Source organism: Elgaria multicarinata, chromosome 16 (genome assembly GCF_023053635.1).
Source record: "Elgaria multicarinata webbii isolate HBS135686 ecotype San Diego chromosome 16, rElgMul1.1.pri, whole genome shotgun sequence".
NCBI lineage: Eukaryota > Metazoa > Chordata > Lepidosauria > Squamata > Anguidae > Elgaria > Elgaria multicarinata.
Window position 1 is genome coordinate 9,224,977 of NC_086186.1, and position 22,819 is coordinate 9,247,795.

At 43.6% G+C, this 22,819-nt stretch overlaps 1 protein-coding gene across 1 annotated transcript in view; it reads left to right on the forward strand.

Annotated features, from left to right (window-relative positions):
• The window catches only part of WDR72 (WD repeat domain 72), a 146,060-nt gene that overhangs the window by 12,740 nt on the left and 110,501 nt on the right, over positions 1-22,819 (forward strand). The window contains 3 exon segments of the mRNA XM_063142637.1: positions 3,325-3,545; positions 7,200-7,395; positions 13,187-13,396. Of these exon segments, the coding sequence (XP_062998707.1) occupies positions 3,325-3,545; positions 7,200-7,395; positions 13,187-13,396 (627 nt within the window).

Below are 22,819 nucleotides of genomic sequence, written 5' to 3' on the forward strand. Positions count from 1 at the left end.
CCAGCCTACTCTTCCCCATGGTGGGCAACCAGATGCCCCATGGGAAGCCCTTCCTGTTGCTCCTTAGCAACAGGGATTCAGAGGCCCAGTGAGTTGTGAATTGTCACAAATATGGTCAACAAAGCAGGTTTAACTGAAATGTTCTCTGCTAAATATGTTATGAATTCAAATACCATGACCCTAGTTTTTTTTATAACTTGTATCTGTTGTATTCAGAGTGTTCTACAGGATGCTAACCCCCAACCCCATTTATTTATGTATTACATCTGGGAATAGGCATGGTTTAGAGATGTGAAAGCCTTCACCACAGTTTTTCTCCAAAACTGAAGGACTTTAGGTTGCAAAACACAATTTTATTGATGGAAAGCCCAACGTGTTTTGGCTTCTTTCTTTATTGTTAGACCTTCTTCAAAGGGTTGCATCAACGTTTGCAGAGATATTTGTTTACAACAGATTGTTTTGTGCTGTAAACACTGGCGACCAGGAAATGGCTGAATGCTAGAAAAATACCAAATAAAACGACCAGAACCAAACCCCCATTTCTATTCTCTAAAATACTAGAAAACAGTGGAAACCCTTGGCCTGCCACACTGGCTGAGGCAAAAATAGGGAGCGTGGTGAGTTATGGCGGCAGGGGGGAGGGCCTTTTTTTTTCCTGAGGCAAAAATCCAGTCAGGGAAGGAGAGGCAGCTCCTGTGAGGCACGGGGTGGGGGTAGATATGGGGAGAGATATTGGGAGAGGCTCCCCTGCAAGAGTAACTAAATACAAGGAAAGAAGATTACTGTAAACACTAGAAAAAGTAAATATACACTTGACTTGTTGATACTGGCTGAAACAAAACAGAGATGGGTGAGGAAGTAGGTGAGGCTGAGGCTGAGGAAAAAATCTTATCGGTGTGAGGCAAATATTGGGACCTAGTATCACACCACATAATATGTTTAAGCATGTAGCGTGCCGCTCCCACCCTCTCTTTTTTGCTCAGCAGTAAGTTGAAGCCCACCCACCCCCATCCAGATTGAAGCCACCATGCATGGTTAGGGGAGGTATAATAATAATAATAATAATAATAATAATAATAATAATAATAATAATAATAAATTTATTTATTTCTTACCCGCCTCTTCTTTTGGATCGAGGCAGGGAACAACAATAAGTATAAATACATAAAATTGATTAAAAACATAGTGCACATTATTAATACAGCCTAAAAACATCCTAAAATTCCACTCGATAGGCCTGCCGGAAGAGATCAGTCTTAATAGCTTTCTTAAATGCAAAAAGACTTTTAAGTTGACAAGTCTCCTCCGGCAGGCCATTCCACAGTTTAGAACCTTCTTTCCACAACTGCGTATTTCCCCAAACTCCTGCCCCACCGAACATGGGCTAAGAAAAGAGGGGAAGCCCCCTCTTCCAAGAGAGACTGACTCATAGATTCATCACACCAGGGTTGTACTGTGCAGTCACTGCGAATTGCATGCAAAGGACTCTGAAGTTTTCCAGTTTATAATCTGCTTTGACTGTGAACTACGCCCATGCATCCTGCTTTAATTGTGCTATAAAGCCAAAAGACCCGTCCTATTTTGCTATCTGTTAGGAGCGAATCATTTGTTGTTCTCTGAGTGGCCACTGGGGGCGCAGGAGCAGGATTTGATATGTTTAAAGAAAAATTAAACAAATGCTTACATCTGCGTAAGATGTAAAGATAAAGACCTCAAAATTGGCACAGTAATAGATATTAAGGAGAGCTTTAAGATTACCAAATTTGAATCAGATTGGGTCATCCGTTGATTTTTTTTATGATTTCCCCCTTAAACCCTTTTCCTGGTATGCAAAGGATCTTAGGAGCGCTGCCACCCGGGGTGTGATTTAGCTAGCAACAACAACAACAACAACGACAACAGCTTTACACTGTAGGGGATAATTTGAGGGAAACAGGTACATGGGATGAAGCTTTCAGTCTCCCCTCTGAGGAGATCCCATGGAAACTGGACATGGGGGAAGAAGTCTAGGGGATTGACCTGTCCCCATCGGACAATGGTACTCATTGAAGACGAGGAGTGTGGGTGTGTGCATTGAGATATCCCCAAATTCTCCTCTGCTTTGATTTTCGGAATGGGGCCATGTCACTCACCCATGGCAGAAAATGAGCTCCATCAGATGAGCGACTTATTGCAAGCTCGTTACTGGGCACCCACAGATTTTCGTGCATCCCTCTCATGATGTTGTCTGCCTGCTGCATGCCTCTCGCCCTTTCTAGCCTTCGCGCCACAAAAAAACCACCCCAGTAAGTCTAACTTATTTTTAAAGATGGAAGTTGCTGCTCTCTCCTGCTGTGTGCAGGAGAAGCAGTGGGATCAAAACGGCCATGTGCATATTGTTTACTTCCTCTTTCAAAAGAGGAAGTAATGAGGGACAAACGCGTGGGGCGGAGAAGCGACGGTAAGTAATCGCGGTTTTCCCCTGTGTAATGACACTCAACGGCATCCTATGCTGCAATTGTGTTCATGAATACACAATTCAGGAGTGGGGAATGCATGGTCCTGTATAAATACGAAGTCACGCTCCTTTCCTCATGCCATCCTTCTTAAGCACCATTTTTGGCAGGAAGGAAGGATATAAATTTAATGAATGAATAAATTCTAAACTTCTCTTTGAGTGAGCACAGCAATTAAAGTGAATGAATGGTTTGTTACACTGCGTCATTAGACGAACGTTTTATCCCACACTCGCGACTGGCCACTTACAGACCTTCGCGGGTCATTTTGATGACGCAGTGATCCTTCCATACGTCTCCCCCTCCATTTCCCTGTTTTTGCGTCTTAAAATAAGCCACAGAAAACCCGACTTCTTTTAAATGAGTCGGGATTTATCGGGATTTCTTGCCATGTGATGGAAAGTTCCGTTATAAAGTGTTCTGTTCCCGTTGTTCTGTAGGGGCCATGTGGTCTCTGCACACTCCCTCGTATAATTTGAGCTCATTCGCAATGCAGAAGTGAGCGACTGTATCAGTTTTTTTTTAAACTGACCCCAGAATAGTTGTTTTTAATGGATATTGTCTGTTTTTATGCTTTTGATGGTTTTAAGTTTGTATATATTTGTTTTTTATGTTCACTGTTTTTAACTTTTGTAAACTGCCCACAGAGCTTCGGCTATGGGGCGGTATATAAATGTAATAAATAAATAAATAGTAGGGAAACTCAATTCCCCCCCCCCCATCTGATGATCCTCTCTTGTCTTGCCACAGGATTCCTTTTTGCCAGGACAGGTACAACCACTGTTTGACCTTTTTATTATTTCCTTTCCTTTCCTTTCCTTCCTTCCAGACACCCTGCCTCACAGGATACTCAGTGGTCACAGCAGCAGTGTGACTTCCTTACTTTATCTCCACGGCCAGTCTGCCAGGTTTGATTCCAGCTGGCTGTTATCTGGTAGCCAGGACTCTTGTGTGATCTGGTGGGACATGTTCACCGGAGAAATGTTGCATCATTTTTCTCTGCTGGCTGGACCCGTCATGAATCTGCTGCTGTCTTCAGAGAATTACAGAGTGAGTAGTGGTGGAAGGAGGAGGACGAGGAGGAGGGAAGTGTGTCAGCAAGGAGGATTGGAACCATAGCTTTTTCTCTCCCTTCGGTTCTTTAGTCCTCTTTTCGAAACAGAAAGCAGCAGCTCAGATTTTATTTCCCTCAGGAAGCCTCCACATGTGAAGAGGAGGAAACTACACACTCCCCAAGTACAAACCACCATTCTTTGCACTCCTGTCACCCACATGTGGCTCAGGGCACATTCCTATGCATGTTTAGACTGAAATAATACCTACAAGTTGTCGGACTTATTTCTGTCTAAACATGCCTAGGATTGCATCCTTAAGTACATAGGGTCCTTCTGGGCCCTTGTCTATATGACTTAAATAACGCTGCGCCTGACGGTGCGCATCCGCATTGATGCTCCTTCCCAGCATTTACAGTTGAGGGTTTCCAGGAGCTGCTGCCACTGTGCCCGCCCACCTGAGCGCTCACGAGGCTAGTCCGGGGGTGCCTGGGAGCATCCGTGCTGGTTAGTGGGGGTTTTAATGGGAAAATAATGGGAATAACAGGCTCAAGTTACAGGAAGCCAGATTCCAGCTGGACATCAGGAAAAACTTCCTAACTGTTAGAGCAGTATGACAATGGAACCAGTTACCTAGGGAGGTTGTGGGCTCTCCCACACTAGAGGCCTTCAAGAGGCAGCTGGACAACCATCTGTCAGGCATGCTTTAAGGTGGATTCCTTCATTGAGCAGGGGGTTGGACTCGATGGCCTTGTAGGCCCCTTCCAACTCTGCTATTCTATGATTCTATGAAAATGGGGCTGACGTGTTTTTGTTTGTTTTTTGTTAGCTGTAAATGCGAAGGATTGCATTTACAGCTAATGGGGGGGGACAAGGGGGGAGGAATGGGGTGCTCCCTCCCTGGCAGGATTTCCAACCTTCCCTTTAAATTTTATTTATTTTTTCTTAACAAGGCTCTGCAGAGGCGCGGAGCCTTGCTTCAATCTAAAAAAGTTGGAGTAACTCCACAACTTCTTTAGTGCGGAGCTTCGGGGCTTTGCCCCTCGATTGATTCAGAGTGGTGGCTGCATCATGTAAATCATGTGCTGACGCTCTGAAGCAATCCAGGGGCAAAGCGTCCGTGTGGACAAGCCCCAGGTGAGGCTTCTGTTATGACAGGTGTTCCACATAGATGACAACGCTGTCATCTGTAGCCCTCCAGTGTTTCCCCACTGCTTTTTCCACCTTTATGCCTTCCCAGAAAAATTAGTTAAGGAAGAAAAGACGGGATGGCTTCTCAGTGCCTTTAGATGGTTAATGCTAGGATCCCTCCATCTGGAAGCACCCGATAATTCCAGAAAGAGATCTTGGGGTTGTGGTGGACAGCTCGATCGAAATATCAATCCCCGTGTGCAGCTACTGTGAAAAAGGCAAATTCCATGTTACGCAGAATTAGGAAAGGAACTGAAAATAAAATGGCCAATATCATCCTGCCCTTCCCCAAATCTATAGTGCGGCCACCCTTGGAATATGTTGTACAGTTCTGGTCACTGCACTTAGATGATCAAGGGGCTGGAGTGACTACCAAGAAAGGTTAGAATGCGTGAGATTGTTTACCTTAGAAAAAGGGCAAGTGAGAAAAGACATGATAGAGGTGTACAAAACTATGCATGGTGTGGAGAATGTGGAGAGGAAGACATTGATGGGAGATTCAGGACACATAAAAGGAAGTGCTTCTTCACACAGTGCGATGTTAAACTATGGAAATTGCTACCACAAGATGTGGTGATGGCCACTAATTTGGATGGCTTTAAAAGGGGGTTGCATAAATTCCTGGAGGAGTCGTGCTATTAGTCGTGCTACCTCCTGTATCAGAGACAGTAAGCCTATATACACCAGTTGCTGGAGAACCTGGGTGGGAGGGTGCTGTTGCACCATGTCCTGCTTGTGGGTCCCTGGCCGACAGCTGGTTGGCCACTGTGTGAGCAGAGTGCTGGACTAGATGGACCCTTGGTCTGATCCAGCAGGGCTCTTCTGATGTTCTTATGTCCACTAGGCTTCTTCCTTATGCAGTGGAGAAGTAGCTTGCAGTTGCAGTTACTTTGTGCTCTGAACCATTGGTATAGGGTACTACGCAATAAATCAAAATAAACAAATTAATAAATAAAGCTTATGGCCTGACATTGGAATTTATGAGGATTAAGACTTCACTTCTTCTTTCTGTGCTTAAGCACTTGCAAGGGTGCCCTCATCTGGTCAGATTTAGATTTCGTTATGTTTTAAAATTGATTTCAAAGAACTATGAACAACACTAAAGTTTGTTTTTAAAAAAAGATTTTATAAAGGAAGGGCTAGCAGAGTGATTTCTGCCATCTTCTTGCTTCTGCTGATGATCATTTTATATTTAGGGACGGATTCAAGCTGTTCAAATGTGAGACCTCTTGTACAGGGAATTGAGTTGCACTATCCCCCTCCTTTGATATTTCAAGAATCATAGAATAGTAGAGTTGGAAGGGGCCTAAAAGGCCATCGAGTCCAACCCCCTGCTCAATGCAGGAATCCACCCTAAAGCATCCCTGACAGATGCTTGCCCAGCTGCCTCTTGAATGCCTCTAGTGTGGGAGAGCCCACAACCTCCTTAGGTAACTGGTTCCATTGTCATACTGCTCTAACAGTCAGGAAGTTTTTCCTGATGTCTAGCTGGAAGCTGACTTCCTGTAACTTGAGCCCGTTATTCCGTGTCCTGCACTCTGGGATGATTGAGAAGAGATCCTGGCCCTCCTCTGTGTGACAACCAGAGTAAGTCATGTCTCTGTGGGGTCTGCTTTCCTATCTTGGGACAGAAGGATAAAATTATTTGCTTGATCTCATTCTCAGTGCCTTAAATATATCTGGCAAGGTGGTTCAAGTTCTATGATCAATATAATTTATGCGGAGCTATTACATGTAGTAAGTATATTCTGTTAATAGGTGTAGTAATTTTTACCCATTATTTAGAATCTCATTGTTATTTTTTATTATATTTTGTAACGTTTTCCTTCCCATCTTGTTCTAAAATAGAATGGTGAGAAAATGTAATAAAATGATAGCAATACAATTCTAAATGTTAAGACCAGATTTCAGTAGACCTTTATCATCTTCTTCTTCTTCTTCTTCTTCTTCTTCTTCTTCTTCTTCTTCTTCTTCTTCTTCTTCTTCTTCTTCTTCTTCTTCTTCTTCTTCTTCTTCTTCTTCTTCTTCTTCTTCCTGGATCCCAGGAAGCATAGGCAGAAGCAGGCAACTTGGCAGAAATCAGAAATTTCCCCCCTCTTGCACTGCAGAACAGTTTTCAGGCCTGGTCTCTGCCATTTGCAAATGCATTTCTGACCCACCTGGCATGCTATGCTTAATGCAACCCATTCCAAACCTCTATTTGACTTCTTTGCAGTGGCTTCATATTGATGGCTAAATATCCCAAGGTCTCTTTCCTCCATTAAAGAGAGGTCAGATCTCTTTATGAATTTAGCATATCTATACATATTCACTCAATGTGCTTAGAGGTGTGGCGTAGTCAGGTAATTCACTCAATGACAGAGGGGTTATTTACTTTCCATGGTGTGTGTGACCATATGTGCACTTGTGCAGGCCAGTGAATAATACACCTTAGAATCATTATTTTGATCTGTCTTTGCAGTTTAAAGGTCACCGGATTGTGTGCTGCATGTGCAGTGACCACTCTGTCGTGCTTCTACACATTCAAGAGCGAGCTTGCATCTTACATGCCAGGAAGCATCTTTTCCCTGTGAAGATGTTACGGTGGCACCCAGTGGAAAACCTGTTGGTTATTGGATGTGAAAACGATTCCATTTATATTTGGGATATTGAGACAGGTAAATGAAAGGCTTCTCTGCTTCTGCACCATCTTCTGTTTTGATTTGTTTGCAATATACAAAGGACTCTTGCAGGAATAGCAATCCAATGCCAGTCCGAACAAGAGAAGGAGAAAATAGGGCTATGGGTAGCTCCAAGAGGATCCTGGTGGCTGAAACTCACAACACCAGGAGGATGTTGTCTCAGTAGTGAGGTAAAGCCAACTGAAGCCATATGTAGGTTGAGAGGACCTGTAGTGTGGTCAACTCTGCCCCCTACTGGAGGAGCTGACTGGAGCCTGAGACTTCTGTGAGGTTAGGGAGATGGGTGCTGAGCCAGAAGATGTTAGCAGGGCTGGTTCCTCTGGCTGGGAGGACCCTGACTTAGGCCCTAACTGTCCTATACCAAGGACATTGCTTGTGTCTCATCCTCATCAGAATCTTTTGATGCACACCGGGGGGTCCAAGGGCATCACTCTGGGGCTTTGAGGGAAATTAATAGGGTGGATAGACCTAGCTGACTTGAAGCACTGCTCACTGAGCTTGCTAGGGCCTGCTTACAAAGGAGAGGAGACTTTGCTCAGGGTCCGCATAAACTGAGAGCTTGCCCTGCTGCTTAAATAGTGCTCTTTGCTGGCTCACAATTGCTGATCAAAACGATGGGCAGCAGTCTGGTTTGGTAGGTGAGTGAAGGGGAAGCTATCTGTGCTGTGTTGAACTTTGAGACAACTGGTTCAGGTTCAGCACTAGTGTTAGAAACTTCATCAGCCAGTTACCAGGGTCTCATATGGCTCCCTGCGAGGGCTCTAATGGAGCCTACCTCTGAGTTTCTCCCTTGAAAAGAAGGAGGGGGGAGTTTGGAGGCTGCTTTGTGCCAATGGCAGCAGGAGGGGACAGGTTTTTTTTAATGCTTGAATACAACACACAGTCCAGGTACCCCTCGGACACACTGGCAGTAAGTGCTGTCCGGTGGGGACATCCTCACGTTCTGTAATGTGAACACAATCTGCTCTGCTGCTGCACCCAATAATCCATGGATCAGGGCCTCTGCCTGTATTTTGCACCGTGGAGAGGGTTGACTGATGAAGTAAACCCTACATAATTCAGCGCAGAAATGAGGAGTACCTTTATAGTCTGCCTACCAACGCTATTTATTTACCATCTAGAAGAAGACGAGATATGCTTGCTAATCTATAAAATAAAATAAAGAATAGAAATATAATGTCATGGCAAGCAAGAGCTGTGCTATTTTAAAAGGTTCAGTTTGCTGACATTGTTGGGCCATTTCCTGCCAAATACCAGGCTGTTGGCTCAATGGGACTGCAGTTCTCTTGATGCAAAGAAAGAAGCCATTAGGACAAGACCGGGCTTGGGTGAAAGAGTCAGACCTCTCCCACCCATCTCCCTTGCTCAAGCTGTGGTGCTACATTATGAAGTATCAAGAAGGTTCAAACTTCAGGGGTCATTACAACCTGCTCTGGTAGAAGCCCAGGACCTCTAACATTGGGCATGTAGGAGCTGGTTGTTTGTAGTGAGCTGTAAAGGGAAATACACTCCATACATGCTCAAAGGCAGATTCTTACTATGGCATACTACACTCTAGGCCTGAAACTGGTTCAGAACAATGCCCAAAGGTGAATTCCGGCACTCCATTCCAAGCAGATAATCTTTAGAAGCTGGAAATATACCTTCCTCTTCCCCCGCCATCCAGCCTACTGAATTAACAAACTTTGCCCTGATGGGAAAGCTGACATTCTTTTAGAGAGGTGCAAAATCCAATTATGAAGCCATTAGGTCTTCCCTGGGAGCTTTGCAGGCTTACGGCATCTCCCCACACTCTGCTTTATTTGGAGCGAGCCTGGACGAAACATCTACATTGTGATACTTAAGAGTGTTTGACTGTAGCAGCGTCTGTCTGTGTTGTGTGCATTGAGTTTGCTGGACTTTTGCATGTCTATTGTTTGCACTTTTAGTCATTGTTTCAACTTTATGTTATATACTAATGCTTTTCGTTAAAAAAACAAACAAACCCAAATAAACAACCATCCAAGCTACATATAGCAAACTAGGTGTGAATTCTGAGAGCTCTGGTTCACGTGAGTCACAGGATGGTGGTGGCAATGGCTCTTTTACCTTGTTGGGGTAGTGCTTCATTCTCTACCACATCAGTCACGAAGGCTGGCCTGGCCAGCTCAACTAGTGCAGCAATGGCACAGGAGCAGAGACACAAACTTGTACAGGGAATTAATTACATGTTCATTGCCCTCACCGAAACTGATATTTAAGAAACCCAGGCAAATGAGAACTTCGACATTTCCTGTGCTGCTTGTTTTAAAAGAAACTTTTTTATTTTACTGGGTTGTGAGACACGCATTTCCCCCACGTTTAAACTTTCTTAAATGAACAAATTCACATTTTATGCCTTTTGAGATGGTTCTGAAATCTCTCCATTGGCTTCCAATTCACCTCAGAGTCCAATATAAACTTCTCCTGTTGACCTACAAAGCTTTTCACAGTCTAGCTCTTTCCTATCTTTCCTCTCTCATCTCACACTATTGCCCTGCTCGTGCTCTTCGTTCCTCTGATGCCTTGTTTCTTACCTGCCCAAGGGTCTCTACTTCTCTTGCTCGGATTCGTCCATTTTCGTCCGCTGCCCCTTACGCCTGGAACGCTCTTCCAGAACATTTGCGAACTACAAGTTCAATCACAGTTTTTAAAGCTCAGCTAAAAACCTTTCTTTTTTTCTAAAGCTTTTAGAAGTTGATTTTGATCTTACTTTTATACTGTTAGTTTTACTCTAACTTTTTCCTGTTTGGTGCATTCTCTTCCCCTTATTGTTTTATTATGATTCTATTAGAGTGTAAGCCTATGCGGCAGGGTTTTGCTATTTTATTTTTTTACTCTGTACAGCACCATGTACACTGATGGTGATATATATATATATATATATATATATATATATATATATATATGTGCTGTGCCAGAATTTTCATGCAGCAGTTTTTGTAGGAAAACACCCACACACACACATTTTCTCTGCCTACAGCTAAGAGAGATTATTGGAAAGGTAAAGGGATTTTTACATGAGGATTAAGATAAGCTTCTGTACATGTGTTTTTTTTTCTGGGTGGGTGGATCTTTTTTGGCCTTTGTATATTATTATTATTTATTATTATTTATTTATATAGCACCATCAATGTACATGGTGCTGTACAGTATATATGTTCCATTACACAACCTCTAGGTGGTGCTGTGGTACAGTGGAATTGTGGAAATACATAAGCATTCTATAACACCAATTAGAAAAATACCAGCCTTTCCTGGGGGTGGGGGGACACACAATAATGGTTGTAAAGCACAGGAGAGGCCCTGGAGGATGACTGAAAGTTGTGTAAAGGAGGTTCTAGAGCTTGTGTAAAGGATCTGCAAACTATTGTGAGTGAGGAATCACAAGCGTACAATAAAAGCCTCATGAAGAAAGGCTCTAATGAAGCAGAGAAAGCCAATATAGGTTGGGGGAAATGCAGAAATGGAAGGAGGAAAAAAGGAAGAGCTCCCTAAGAGGGGCTTTGTTTTGCCTGCAAAAAAATTATAACCAAGGCGTGAACCAGAGAGTATCTTGATTAGACTCCTGCAGTCAGAACCTGGCCTTGACTTCTATGCAAATATAACTAAGTAGAAGCACTTATTGCTAATGGAAAAGATGTGAGTGAGAAGGAAAGGAAACAGTAAAAAGTGATCTCCTGTATCCTGTTATTTGATACCTGGAACACTAGAGGACAGCATTCAAATGTGGTATGAATGTTGGCTATTGATCATAGTATCTGTACTAATGTATAAATTATGAAGTATTTCTGCAGAGAGATGGGCGACAATTTGGGCAAGCAGTTTTCAGCGTAAAAATGGGAGAATGAAATAGGCCTTCTGTCAGCGCCATCCTCCCAGCCTCTCACTTGCCAATTGGTTGCCCTGAGCAGGATCAGAAAACTATGTACGAAATTATGCATGGTGTTGAGAATGTGGATAGGGAGACATTTTTCTCACTCTCGAATAATACTAGAACCCGGAATCATCCCATGAAGCTGATTGGTAGAAGATTCAGGACAGATAAAAGGAAGTGGGGAAGAAGAAGCAAGGGAGACTGGAGCAGGCAGAGACCTTCAGAGCCTGCTTCAGTTGGACCTCATTCCCTGCCCTCCCCCCCCCCCAGGGCTAACTGTCATCTTCACCCTGTGGGGAAGAAGAAGGAGCTGTTGATCTGCCCCTCTATTGGGAGATGAGAGGACGGAGCAGGGCCTTCCCACCAGCCTGAACAGTCTCCTTAATTTCTTTTTATTTTTCCCCTCTTCCCTCCCCAACCCCTTTTCCTTGTGTGCCATGTCTTTTTTTAGAATGTAAGCCTGAGGGCAGGGACTGTCTTCTTTACTGATCAATCGTAAGCCACTCCAAGAGCCTTTTTGGCTGAGGTGCGGGATAAAAATATTCTAAATAAATAATTAATAAGTGCTACTTAACATAGCACAAATGTTAAACTATAGGATTCGCTACCACAAGATATAGTAATGGCCTCTAATTTGGATGGCTTTAAAAGGGGTGGTGGTGGCGACTAGTCCTGATGGCTATGTGAAACCTCTAGTATCAGAGGCAGTAAGCCTATATACACCAGCTGCTGGGGAACATGGGTGGGAAGGTGCTGTTGGACCATGTCCTGCTTGTGGATCCCTGGTCGATAGCTGGTTGGCCACTGTGTGAACAGAGCTCTGGACTAGATGGACCCTTGGTCTGATGCAGCATGGCTCTTCTTATGTTCTTATATGTCTAGTGCAAAGATGTGCTTGTGGGGATTTGGAAATTTTTTCTCCCTCCTCTTTCCCCTGTGGAAAACTGGCATCCTACTTACCCCCTGCTGCTGGGATTGAGAGGGGAAGGAACTGTGTCACTGGTGATTCTACAGTCACTGGCCAATACGTGCTAATCAGCATGGCCCTGTTTCATGCAATACTCACAAATGCACAAGATATATTTGATGCAAGAAGAATCTCAGCTTCCTAGCTATCCACTTTAGCTGTTTCTGTGGTGGGAAGCTGTGTTCTTTGACCACCATGTTACCTACCCTACCTTGCAATGCACTCCTTGTATTGTTTGTGGGAGAAGATTGAGGCAAAATAGGTACTGAATAGTTTAATTACTGTTGCTATTTATTTTTATATATATATATCAGTAAATCCATAGTTTACTGCCACAATCTCACTTTTGTTTCTCTTTCTTTCTATCTTTATGCAGATGCATTCAACAGGGGTTTCCAATCTCAGATGCATGCATGTACATGCACCCTTTACATTTTCTATTGGGTTTATTTCTTTTGAACCAATTGCTATAGTCCATTCATGAGTTTCAGTTGCTATAGTCCATCCATGAGTTTCATCCCACTAAGGCTCACTGATACCTATCCGATCATACCTACATTCTCATAGTGAGTTGGTAGCCACCAAAAATCCACTTCCTCGTGGCTGGGCTCTAGCTTTGCAGCAGCTGCGTATGAGACAACCAACCCCATGAGTAACTTAAATTATTCCCTTTTCTCATGCTTAGTTCTACCAGGCCCTGAGATAAATTGGGTTTTTGCCTTGACTTTTCAACTGTGGCAGCACTGCTGGCTTTGAATATTTGTTTACCTCTTCTTGGCCCCATTGAGAAGCTCTTGAGTCCCTTACTGGCTTGACTTGATTCTGCAAATTGCAGCAAATGTGCTAATATTACATGGAATAATACTGGCTAGAAATGTCTCAGACCTCTTTTGCTCTTTGTTTAGGAATTCTAGAGCGCCATGAAAGTGGAGAAATGGCCAAGGCAATCCTCGCTTGCTGCGAAGATTCGGTTCTAGCTGTTGCAGATTCTGTGCTCCCCATCTCTGGAGAAGACTTAGATAAGCAGGAATATGTAGGTGGCCAGTCCTGCAGCTCCTATAAATCCGGCAACATTTCCTACAGCAGTCTCAATCATCGAGAAAAGTTGTCCCATCGTAGGGTGAGTACGTAGACAGGGGCAATGGACTCCTCTGAACACTGTTCCAGGTGGCCTCACTGGGAATGTGAACAGTTGTTAGGGTAAAAAACCCAACCAGAAGGGAGGGAACAGGAAAACCAGGCAAGTCCAGATTCAGTGACCATTTTACTGAACTACATGTGTAGGAGGAAACTCACCCTTGATGGATTGAAGACGAGCATCCCTCCCCATCATCCACAACCAACATCTTTTATAACATTCCATGACCCTCCTGATGAGCTCATTGCTCCTCCCTCCTCCCAACCCTTATTGATTGCAGAGTTATACATTTTCCATAAATGAAACTATTTCTAACAGCTAACAACACATAATATTGTGGACAACTATGCCCTGTTTATGTAACTTACTGTACCAGGTAAGCCCCCCATGCAAGGGCAGGCAAAGCTGACTTTGCTGACCATTGGGGTTTTTCCCCCGTGATAACAAGGAGCGGTGCGCCGAAGTGTCTGGGATAATGACAACATGGATCCAGGATCCAAGCCTTAGCAGCTGTGTTTTTGGAAACTGCTACATTTGCTGAGCAGACTAAACCCTGCTCTGGGGGTGGTGAGTGCAAGGCAACTTTGAGCAACTTGCCAACTGCCTTCTGATGACTCTTTATTAAAGAACAGAGGGAAAGGAGGAGAAGTCTGGTGGCAGAGCCTTGAGTACACTTTCCCCCCAGGAACGGGGTCTTTTGACCACCTTAACATAGTGTCCCATACATGCATTCCATTAAGATATTCTTTCCCCTTTGCCTTCTCCCACCATGCTACATCCCCTCTCCTTGATTTCATGCCTTGCCACTCTCACTATTTGCTACTCTTCACTAGGAAGCCAGAGGAAACTTCTCTAGAGAAAAGTCCTCTCAGGGTCACTCTTCAAATACTTAAAGGTCGTCACACAGATGAGGGCCAGAATCTCTGCTCGATCATCCCAGAGTGTAGGACATGGATTAATAGGCTCAAGTTACAGGAAGCCAGATTCCGGCTGGACATCAGGAAAAACTTTCTGACTGTTAGAGCAGTACGACAATGGAACCAGTTACCTAGGGAGGTTGTGGGCTCTCCCACACTAGAGGCATTCAAGAGGCAGCTGGACAACAATCTGTGAGGGATCCTTTAAGGTGGATTTCTGCATTGAGCAGGGGGTTGGACTCGCTGGCCTTAGAGGCCCCTTCCAGCTCTACTATTCTATGAATCTATGATTCTACCTCTTCTATACCAATATCAATAACAGCTATCCCATGACAACAGGGCTCATAAATAGGACACTGCTGCATCCTTGAGGGGGGGGGGAAAGGGGAGAAGGCACCAATGTTCCATTGCAAAAACACGTTGACTTAAAATTAACATTGTGTACTACAAGAAAGTCTTGTGAACTCAATAGCTTCTTAATCTACAAAGAAATTGGCTGCATCTTTGTCCATCAGTGTATTAAAGCACATGCATCTTCAGAGGGCAAATGTTCAGACCGACTGAAGTGGTGGCAACATGAGAGTTATAACTTTCTTGCTATATTCCTCCAATCTTTCAGCAAGGTCAGTGAAATTTTAAAATATGTGAATCAAGTATTGAGAAGGAAAACAGAGAACCGCCCCCCCCCAAAAAGGGGAGACACAAAAATGTGTTTAGCTCATGAGAATGGGATTATGAAGGTGCTTTTTGAAAGGACCTTAAAGATGGCAATGTACAGTATGATCATCGCCATCTTTAATGTAAAACTATTTATGTAGTGGGAGGTGTAAAGCAGTAGTAGTTCGATAACGATGTTATTTAAATGAATCTGGACTAGGTTTTGTATTTAAAAACTAGAACAATGAGTATAATGAACCTGTTTTAAGGTTGGAAATGTCTACAATGCATTGAAAACACAATTGCACAACCCCCTAAAACGACAGGATATGATCAAACCAAATTTCAGTGCTTCCAAGTCCCACGGAATCCCAGGGCAGAGTTAACCATGTGCTTAAATCTCTCCCATGGAAATCAATGGGACGATTAAGTGCTTAACTCAGGGTGGATCATGCCCTTAATGCACCTCGCGGTGCAGCATCAAAGGCGGCTCCTCCGTATTAACTTGTTTGTTCTCATGGAAATTGCAGCCGCCAAGGATGACTGCTCCGATTTCATGCTGCTCGGAGCCCTTTTAGTGTGGAGCGTGTGCCAAGAAGAGAAAGGCCCTGTTCCTCCTGGTGTGACCGATGCGGTCAATGCAAAATAAAACGGGCACGTTGTCAAATTCCGCCCCCCCCCCTTGATATACTTAAACAGATTTTAATTTTCGGTGTCCAAAGACCCCACTCATGTGGAGTGTGGTCGCTGGCGCAAGAAAGCTCCACTTCAGCGCATAAAGGCACGGACGGAGGTATTTTCACAAAATCAAACATGTTTGACCGGCCTCAGTCATTGACAAGGCGGAGAGTCAGCAATTTGTGCGTCGAAGGCCCATTTGAATAGGGTATTGTTAGGATACTTATGGTCCACTTGACAAGAGCTTTTGCTGTAAATAGCGCAATTTGACTCCAGCTGTTAAAGCGAGGCTTTGACAGCCGCTGAATAGAATGGTGAGGCTTTGCTGCATGGGAGGGGGGGAAAAATCAATACTGGCCTCTTCTTGTTCAGAGCAACCTGCTCTTTTTCTTGTTCGGTTTTCCTACTGGGTTTATATAAGGTGATCTGCTATTTAGAAAGCAAGATCTAGATATTATTCAGATTAAAACAAGAGACAAATGCTACAGAGGTAGCGAGTTTATAGATTTGCAAGCCTAAACATCATTTCATGAAAATCTGAAACCAAAGAGTGGAGTGTTGGGAGTGTTTATCACAATTTCACATAAGATCCGTTGTTCCTATAATCAAGTTTTAGAATGGGAGCAATCCCATAACTCTGGCAAAGTCGTTTCCCTCTTTTTCCTTCCTGACTATTGCGAAAAATAGAGGATTCTTCTGTGCCTCTAGCAGTGGCAAGGATCTCTCTTGTGCTGATCTCCATATGGCAGGGAGGTGCCTTGGGAGTGCGGAGCTATGGCTGGGCTCTCTTCAGTTGCTATGGTACCTGGCCAGTAGCAAGAGGGGTTGGAAACAGGGCTTTAATTACCAGAGAGTCTATAAGGGAGACCAGATTTTTGGTCTGCTTTAGCACAGCAGCAGATTTGCTGTTTCCTTGGAAGAATTTGATTGTGAAAATACCAGGTAGATAACCTTTAAAAATCCTCCCCTTCCCCAAGAAAAGAAGAGAGGAGGTTGATAGAAAACTCTGGTGCTCCAGATGTATAAAAAATGTGCTTACTTTAGCAGAAGGTTTTCTCCCTCGGTTTTGATTAATATGGCCCCTGCTATAGTTTTGCAATTTGGGGTACATTTAGTTATATCTTGTATATTAACATCAGCTTAACAGCTGCATGTATAACCTCTTTCTCTCTCTTTCTCTTACATACACACATGCTTGTGTGCTCACATGTGTGGGCGTGCACACATCCAATTTTCTGATTGCTCCTCTTAAGTTCCATCTTGCTCTTTTTGATAATCCAGGAAAAAGAAAATTGAAATTCAATGGAGAAACATTTTAGAAAGTAACTATTCCATCTCATGACGGATCACTAGCATTTTGAGTTCTGTTTCAGGGTACACAGGAGTGCAATTTTCTAGACACAGATTCCATGTGTGCGCGTACACACCCACACACCCTTTGACATTCTGATGGGCATGTTGCAAGATCTCCCATGCTAAACCAGAACAGATCTTACTACTCAGGTTTAGCAAACTTTCTTAATGCCAAAATTAACCCCTCTGCCTACAAACAAGAATGCCTAGATGGTGTTTTAGAAGCAGAGCTGAATAATGCTTGAGTTTAGTACTTGACTTGTCAAGCAGCTTAAGTGTTTATGCTTTTTGGCACATATTCCAGGAATATGAACTGAATTTATGCAAGTATTAAAGCCTCTACCCTAATTTTCTTGTCAGTGCATTGTCTCTGGAGGACACAGGAGGGGAAAGCAGTGGAGATTTCAACATTGGTGTAGGCTTGTCAATCTGTCTCCTCCTTTGCATTGTCTGGAGCTGGCAGGGATGACCTTCCTTTCCTTCCTTTCTTCTAGCAATGAAATGCTATATACTCTCTCTAGCCAGGCACAAACGAGCAAAAATAGATGTTCATCATGACAAGTTTTGAATCTGGATGTGCCAGTACATTTACAGACCCGGATGCCAAATGGATCTGTTTTTGAAGCTATTTTAGTTCTGGGGTTTTAATGAACTAATCACAAGTGCAGATGAATAAACCTTTGTTTATTACGCCATCATATTCTCTGACACTTAGGGAGAGAGCTATCTTCTTAAGAACATCAGAAGAGCCCTGCTGGATCAGACCGAGGGTCCATCTAGTCCAGCACTCTGTTCACACAGTGGCCAACCAGCTGTCAGCCAGGGACAAACAAAGCAGGACATGGTGCAACAGCACCCTCCCACCCATGTTCCCCAGCAACTGGTGCACACAGGCTTACTGCCTCAGATACTGGAGGTAGCACATAACCATCAGGGCTAGTAGCCATAGATAGCCTTCTCCAGGAATTTATCCAACTCCCTTTTAAAGCCATCCAAATTGGTGGCCATCACTATATCTTGTGGTAGTGAATTCCACAATTTAACTATGTGCTGTGTGAAGCTGTCCTTCCTTTTATTTGTCCTGAATGTCCCACCAATCTTCTTCCTGAAGGTTTCTCAAAAAGACTTTAGGCAATCCATACATCTACTTTTATTGATTAGTAACACAAGAAGACCCCTGAAGCTCTGTCAGACCAAAGGCCTATCTTTCTAGTCCAGTGTTTTTGACACTACTGCTTTATAACAGTTTGTAATGGTAATGACAACTGTTGGGGCCCATGACACATTCCATAAACTGCTTTCAAAGTGTTATATCCTGCTTGGTGTAGATCTGGCCCAGATGCCTCCAAGAAGCCCACCACAAGCAGGATATGAGCGCAACAGCCTTCTCCTACTGTTGTTCCCTAGCGACTGGTATTCAGAGGCATGCTAGCTCTAAGCCTGGAGGCAGTGTATTACCATCATGACTAGTAGCCATCAATAGACCTCTCCTCCATGAATTTGTCTAATCCTAATCCCCTTTTAAAGTCATTGGTTAAAAGCCCCATAGTTAATAGTTTTTTTTTTAAAAAAAAGGATCTTCAATTAGCTATTCCCTCTAGAACCCAGGTGTAACATGAGCATCACTAAAGCAACCTACAGCTGATGGGGATGTTGCTCATCATCCACGCCTCAGGAAGTGCCACTCAAATGGGGGTGGGGAGGGGACCGCACAAGAGCACAGTGGCACAAGGGAATCATCTCCTTTCTAAATGTGCCAGAATTTGACTCCTCTGACCATGATCCCTCTGTATGTCTGCAGACATTGCAGAGCTATGTGTGTGCTTAGGACAACTGAAACAAATTGATACAGGAGGGAATGCTTTCATTATTATTATTATTATTATTATTATTATTATTATTATTATATTTTATTTTAAAAAAGAGACAAATACTCTTTTTGGAACAGCATTGCTATGAAACAAAAAATAATGCTTTAGACAATCACAACATACTCGTTTTCTCCTTTTCAAATCCCAGGCTCCCAGGTGAGGTGTCTCTCTTTATTAGCACTGTTGTAGAGAACTAGTTAAATTAAAGACAGGGGAGGGGGCTTCTGCAAAGAGCCATGAACAAGCAAGTTGGATGGAAGAGGCATCAAAGGAAGCATTCTCCATGCACCGAGATGAATGAATGAGTACAGTTCACATGAAGAGGTTCACATACCTCTTTAAGAACATAAGAACATCAGAAGTGCCCTGCTGCATCAGACCAAGGGTCCATCTAGTCCAGCAGTCTGTTCACACAGTGGCCAATCAGCCATCGGCCAGGGATGAACAAGCAGGACATGGTGCAACAGCACCCTCCCACCCATGTCCCCCAGCAACTGGTGCACACAGGATTATTGCCTCGAATACTGGAGATCGCACACAACCATCAGGGCTAGTAGCCATTGATAGCCTTTGCCTCCAGGAACTTATCCAACCCCTTTTTAAAGCTATCCAGATTGGTGGCCATCACCACATCCTGTGGTCGTGAGTTCCATAATTTAACTATGTGCTGTGTGAAGTAGTCCTTCCTTTGATTTGTCCTGGATCTCCCACCAATCAGCTTCATGGGATGATCCCCTTGGGTTCTGGTATTTTGAGAGAGGGAGAAAAATGTCTCCCTATCCACATTCTCCATACCACGCATCATTTTGTATACCTCTACTCTGTCTCCCCTTAGCCTCCTCTTCTCCAAGCTAAACAATCCCAGTTGGTGTAACCTTCCCTCATAGGGGAGATGCTCCAGCTCTTCCCTGCACATTCCTCAAACTGGTTAGCTCATCACGTGGCCCCCGTCTATACCGCTTCTTTACCCCGATGTAAATGCACAGATTTGCGTTTTAGGACACATGATGCAGCCGTCCATTCGTCGCAGTTTTTAACGCGATAATGTGCATATTTGCATTATATATCCTAAATGGCCTGGGACTAGAGTGTCTCAAGAACCTCCTTATTATCCTGCCTGAGCACAGGTCCCGTTTGGCTGTTGTTGGGTGTATGATGTGTGGGTGAAAGAATCATAGAATCATAGAATAGCAGAGTTGGAAGGGGCCTACAAGGCCATCGAGTCCAACCCCCTGCTCAATGCAGGAATCCTCCCTACAGCATCCCTGACAGATGGTTGTCCAGCTGCCTCTTGAAGGCCTCTAGTGTGGGAGAGCCCACAACCTCCCTAGGTAGCTGATTCCACCGTCACACTGCTCTAACAGTCAGGAAGTTTTTCCTGATGTCCAGCTGGAATCTGGCTTCCTTTAACTTGAGTCCGTTATTCCGTGTCCTGCACTCTGGGAGGATCGAGAAGAGATCCTGGCCCTCCTCTGTGTGACAACCTTTTAAGTATTTGAAGAGTGCTATCATGTCTCCCCTCAATCTTCTCTTCAAAAAGAGAGAGAGAGTCGGCCTTTTTGAAGTAGGGCCTAAAATTTGGAACAGCTTCCTAAACGCTCCGTGTTTGAATCCAGAGAGAGACTTTCAGCCTCAGGAGGTTACACAGGTGTCCTTTTCCCACAAAAGGGCAATGCCGTTTAAATACAAACAAAACACTTCTCTCCAAGGACATGAACATTTTTTAAAAGGAGAAATTATAAGAACATGATTTTACATGGAATTTGACTATAACATTTTTTTTTTAAAAAAATGGTAATACAGTGTAGTTATTTTAAGGTTTTTGAAAGGCAAATAAAACTCCTTTTCTAGTCTGCTTGTGAGGGAACATGGGTGGGAGGGTGCTGTTGCACCATGTCCTGCTTGTCCATTCCTGGCCGATGGCTGTTTGGCCACTGTGTGAACAGAGTGCTGGACTAGATGGACCTTTGGTCTGATCCAGCATGGCACTTGCTCTGTCATTTCTATATTAAATTATCTGGCCTTTGAATGCTTAATGATGGGGTTGGTATTAGTTTCTTTCTACCTGGAAATGGATGTAAATATATATATATATATATATATATATATATATATATATGTATATATATGCAGCTTGTAAACCCCTTCCTGAAAATACAATCCCAAACTTTCTTCATCATATCAATCCAGACCTATTTTTGTGATCTTAGTTAGTTAAAAGAATCAAACCGCCAAATGAAATTTCTGCTGGCCCCTGTAATCAAGAGTAAATGGCTTGCCGGGTTGTGAGCTTTCCAATTCAAAATGTTTGCTGATTTTGCGAAGCAATATTTTATGCTCATAAACTGCCTGGAAGGTGGAGGCGCAATTCCATTTATCTTGATATTCTTTAGCTTTATAGAGTCTGCCAAAGTGTCCATCTGTTCAGCGGAGATTGCTTCCCATAGCGAGTGGTCATTGGGAGTTAGCTGGGAAAGGTCAAAGGAGCATCTTGACCTCGTGTTTCTTGCCAGCGCAATTGGAGCGGAGGGACTGAGACACAGTTACGAGGTGCAGCAGTCTCTACTTTAATTGGTAATGATAGCAGGAATACACAGCAAAACCATTGCTGGAAAAAAACAAAAGGCATCCAATATAGTAATTTATTACCAGCCAGTGGGTTTCACACACTTGGTTGTCTTACCCCTGCCGTGGCCGGAGAAATCAAAACAGTGCTCTTGCACTTAACACGAAATGGGGCTCTTGCTGTTGTGGAGAGGCGTGGTGCTCCAAAGATTGCCTCTGCTATTAGCTTGATAATATTTTAGCTATTGTCGGCTCAGCTCCCCAGGTCCTCCTCCTCCTCCTCTGTGCATCAGCTGCAATTGCTGGCTGGCTTGTTTGCCTTTGATTTGTGCTGCCAGTCATTAGGCTGCTGCCGTCCACTGGACACAGTTCATGGAAATGGGGACTTGGTCATTTTCTGCATTTGCTTTTCACTGCCAGCAAGCCCAGAGGATTTCAGAATGAATCGCTAATCTTTTAACAAATGCATCTTGCTGGCCATTTTGCATGCGGACTTCTTAGATGCTTCTTTGACCCAATAGTTCTGCAAGAGGGTTTGCAAAACACAGCCAGGGCATTTTCACACTTGGGACTTAGAACACTCAGTGGCCAAAACCTTCATTCTATATATTACAAAAAGCCTCCCTTCCACATTGACAAGAGAGGCTCACATGTGGTTTAAGCCTCACATGTGAAAACACTTTTGCAACTTGGAATCCGTTCCCTGCAATTCCTGTCATCAGAAAGTTAATTGAAGGGTCACCTTATTATTTATTAGAAGTATTTATGCATTGCTTCTATGTCCACCAATGTAGAATAAAACCACAATGGAGTAAAAACAAAGTGTGCCTTTGCTCTAGTGGTGCCTGGAGTGCTCAGAAGGACCGAGGGGACAGGAGCAGGCAGAAGTAACATCGGGGGCCTGCTCCTGCTGGACTCTCTCTCTCTCTCTCTCTCTCTCTCTCTCTCTCTCTCTCTCTCTCTCTTTCTTTCTCTCCCCTCCCTCCCTCCCTCCTTGACTCCTTTTCCTTGTGTGTCATGTCTTTATTAGATTGTAAGCCTGAGGGCAGGGACTGTCTTTTTTGCTAAGTGTAAGCCGCTCCGAGAGCCTTTTTTGGCTAAGGAGCGGGGTATAAATATGATAAATAAATAAATAAATAAATAAATAAATAAATAAATAAATAAATAAATGTCCAACCTGTGCTTTCCTAGTAGATACACAGACCAAACTAGATGCAATGTTAAGTGTGTCTTTTCTTCTAATATGCGTATTCTTAAAAAATGCAAACAGCAGCTGCTTGAGGGGGGCTGATAATTATTGGGATTGCAGGAGGCAGGGATAGGGAGTTTAACCCTTTCCTTCTCTGTTGTGTTTCTGAC